Source organism: Triticum aestivum, chromosome 1B (assembly GCF_018294505.1).
Source record: "Triticum aestivum cultivar Chinese Spring chromosome 1B, IWGSC CS RefSeq v2.1, whole genome shotgun sequence".
Lineage (NCBI taxonomy): Eukaryota > Viridiplantae > Streptophyta > Magnoliopsida > Poales > Poaceae > Triticum > Triticum aestivum.
Window position 1 is genome coordinate 46,185,067 of NC_057795.1, and position 3,914 is coordinate 46,188,980.

Genomic DNA, 3,914 nt, shown 5'->3' on the forward strand with positions numbered 1-3,914 from the left:
CGCGCCCACCCTCGCCGGCCACGCCCCGTCGCCTCGGCCGGCCGCGCCCAGCCTCGCCGGCCACGCCCCGTCACCTCCGCTCGTCCAATTCGAACCGGCGGTGCTCGATTGCGGCGTCTAGCGGTCTTTTTCGGTGTGCGGTGATGAATTCCGGCGAGTTTAGGGCGGATTCTGGCGAACTCCGCGGCGGCATGTTTGCTCCGATGAGGTTTGACCGGTATACGGGGCCCCCTAGGTTCGGCCTTCAAACCTAAAAATATAAGGGTTTCGGATGAGCATTTTCGGTGGCCATTAAAAAATTTATGGGTTGGACCACTTTTACGGTTTCTATTCTAGACACTTTTTTCGACCAAAACTGTAAAACGCAAAAATTATAAGGGTTTGACCACTTATACTGGGTCTGCTAGAGATCATCTAAAGCAACCACCCTCCTGCGCATGCTAAAATGCTATTTCGGCGCTGTCAGAAAAAATTAGCGTGCCACTCTGCCACGCGCCTGTTGGAGATGCTCTTAGAAACCCATCCATGGTTGAAATCTGACTGAAAAAATGGCTGAAATTGAATTACTACATTATAAAATCTGTTTGTCAAAGGTTTGATGAAACTTTGGCAGATTGGTCAGCATGGCAGTGCTGATTTTACATACGTCTTTCGTTTTTTCTTCTGGACAATTTTAACTTTGTTGGTCAAAATTCGGTAAAATACCCGCGACATGTGCCACAACCACCTTTAGATCAAGTGAGGGGGCTGTAAATTAAACAGGACATGTGTTCGGGGTTGAAATATTCTCACTTCTCTCGAAACCATTGCATCTGGGAACGGTTGAGAGACGGGACAAAACCTACAAACGTACCCATTAACGAACCCCGAACCTTTTATTTCTACTTTCTAGAAGAGAATGATTACTTTTGATTAGGAGGAATCCATCCATGGCCACACCATCTCCAGCGTTAAACAAGCTGCTGCCTGCCCCCATCTCACGAGTCACATCGGAGACACCATTGCCCTGAAGAAACAGCGTATACCACATGTTACTTCCTCAGATGCGCTCATCCACTCTACAGCATGGCAAATCTGAATTTTATGCAGCTCCATTATTTATCCATCATACGACAAAAGGTTCACACCACAATTCATGCACCCTTGCTTGCACCAGAACACGCACATAACACCCACACACACAAGCCAGGCAAGGGACAGTCCACGCAGAGTGCACGCTTGCGACAACCAGAGCACATCAAGGCTCGAATTATTCCAACCTAGACAGGGCCTACTGCTGCCCATCACTACCGACACAATGGGGGTGGGTCGGGTCTCCAAGCGGCGGGAGGGCTTACGGGTTCACTTTCGGCGCCCACCCGGCGATCAGGTTCTCCTTGGTCGCCTTGGTCTTGACGAACGACTCGCGGCTGAAGAGAGCCTGCGTGCAGGGGAGAACATAGTGATGAGCCTCGGCAACTTCATCTATGGACAAAGATTTGGAAGCGGCAAAAGAAGGTAATGTGTGTTACCTCGGTGTAGGCATGGACGCTGGTCAGGGTTTCAGGGACCTTCCAGCCCTTGAAGTGCTCCAGGGCGACCTGGAGGTGGTAGAGCTTCGGAGCCAGGCTGAGATCGACGGCGGAGATGTTCGCCCCGTTGATGTAGGGTCCCTGCAAGCAAAAGTTTCGTTAGATCAAGATCAGGCCAAATGTTCAGCCTGAACAAACAAAGGCCCCACGTCTTGCATGATAAGGTGATGTGACAAAATGAAATTATTGCAGACAGGATGAGTGCTGAGATAGTGAAGCCGGTGAGTGAAGCTTGGATATAATGGAATGGTTGCGGAAGCATGTGTTATGTCTATTCCACTGCAGAAAGCAACTGCCACATCAACTGCGGAGACAGCTCAGCCTACTTACATGGGCCTTCAGGTGCTCTTCGAGTGCCTGCAGCTCGTCAACAAGTGCCTTCTCCGAACCATCGCTGGCATCCTTGCTCTTCAAGAACGTGACGAAGGTGGAGAAGATCTTTGATCCCCTGTTTATCACAGGCCACAACCAAATTCAAAAGCCATACTCAGAACATGGTAAAAGAAATGGACAACGACTACTAAACTACTTTGTTGGTGAAACAAGACGGCATCAAAACAGAATTTGTAGTTCTTTTAGTAAACAGAAATAAATCATGTTACTGCAGTCATTTCACTAAGTTATCAAAATCAGTTACTTGCCAGATGCTATTGTAGCTAACTCTCTACAGATGCATAAATACCTTAATTCAGAGGAAATCATGCCCAAATTGTCCATGAAACCAACTCAAGTTTCAAATCCAAAGGCCTCTAGAAGCTCTTTTTATTTTCCTTTTTAAATAGGGAAGATAGCAAGTTTATTACTACTAGCACCACTAGGCTGTTCAAATAGCATAATAGACCATGCAAGAAAAGAGAGATAAACAATTTCTATTGTAACTAACTGCAGAGAAATGCAACTCCCTTATTACGAGATCATGCAAAAAAGTTGTCACAAAACTACTAACAATCACAATTCCCAAAGACTTTAGAAGTATATATAACCTAGCAGCGCCATACCAAATATATCTCTGAAACGAAAGAAAATTTCTGCTTATGAGACCACAACAAGGATCTCGAAATGCAAGAAATAGCAAAGTTTTTAAACTTCAGAGAAGCAAAAGTGGATTTTGCAATGAGGCGTCAAGAAACTTACACTGATGCATACTCAGGAGGGGTCACAAGTGATGGAGTTGGGTACTTCTCCTCAATGACTTGAGTGATCACATCAGAATCAGCAATCCATTTGCCATCACCACCGTTATACACAGGCACCTTGCCCTCCGGATTGATCTTCAGGAACCTGAAAGAGTCATTACAGTAGATTAGTTTAAGAAGTTTGCAAACAGGGCAAGCTCCACATCCCAACACCATCGGATCCCTACAGATTCAGTCTGAAAAATGCAACACTATCTTCTTAATCAGACCTCTGCCGGTACTAAAGATCTAGAATGTCATGGAAATGGTAACTAAAAAATCTGCACATGAAAGCATGCAAACATTCTGTATTTCGTTTGCTCTCTATAGAATTGCTTCTCGTGTCCCCAGCATCAAAATCATGCACATTTAGATACATGTTCAATAAAAACAAAGGTATGAGAGTACTAAACTGCAAAAGCCCATTGAATTTCTATTATATTCTTTTAGACACAGTAGCAGGAGCACTTCCATTCATATAGATAATTAACACTGTTTACAAGGAAATTCTGAGTGTTAAGGCAACAATCTCACAAAAAGAAGCAACAACAGATTTGGTCCCCTACCCTGTCAAAACACAGGGTTAGAGGCTGTGAAAGCCATGCCAGAAATTGAGAACACCCTTTTGATCATTGAGAACACCCTTTTGATCATTTCGACTAGTGCAGATACAAGTTAGGAAAATTCATGCATAACGGACCAGCCTCCAGTAAAGGAAAGTAATTCCAAACCAAACTCAGTAAATCCGACTTGCAACCAATCAAAGTTAAATGCAACACTCTGGCCATATGTTCCATTGGGGATAATATCTAATGGCTTTGAGCTTGCAACCTAGCAAAACATAGGGCATAATGCTGTCCAGTATCAACTCAAAGGCTTGTTGCATATCAAGCTATCCCAACATGCACATCTGCATAGATAAGCCCCGACCCTGTATAAGAACTAGCAAAATGGAAGTGGTAGCTTCTCTTAGATTTCTTCAATGCCAATCAAATGGTCAATGTTTTATTTGCTTCATAGGGAAATCCTCTAGTTACATGGTAAACTCCAAACAGACGTGACGTGTCATTGAGCTAACGCATGATGCTGCACTCATTGTTGCAGAGTAATGTCTGCAATGCTTTAATGCCCAAGACGTTGGAACAGCTGGCAATTCAGCTTGCCACAT

General features: G+C 44.6%; 1 protein-coding gene across 1 annotated transcript in view; it reads right to left on the minus strand.

Annotated features, from left to right (window-relative positions):
- Nucleotides 1–1,337: 1,337 nt before the first annotated feature.
- The window catches only part of LOC123105935 (probable glutathione S-transferase DHAR1, cytosolic), a gene marked incomplete at its 3' end in the record, with an annotated part of 4,675 nt that continues 2,098 nt past the window's right edge, over nt 1,338–3,914 (minus strand). Inside the window, 4 exon segments of the mRNA XM_044528122.1 lie at nt 1,338–1,420; nt 1,512–1,652; nt 1,902–2,019; nt 2,706–2,852. Of these exon segments, the coding sequence (XP_044384057.1) occupies nt 1,338–1,420; nt 1,512–1,652; nt 1,902–2,019; nt 2,706–2,852 (489 nt within the window).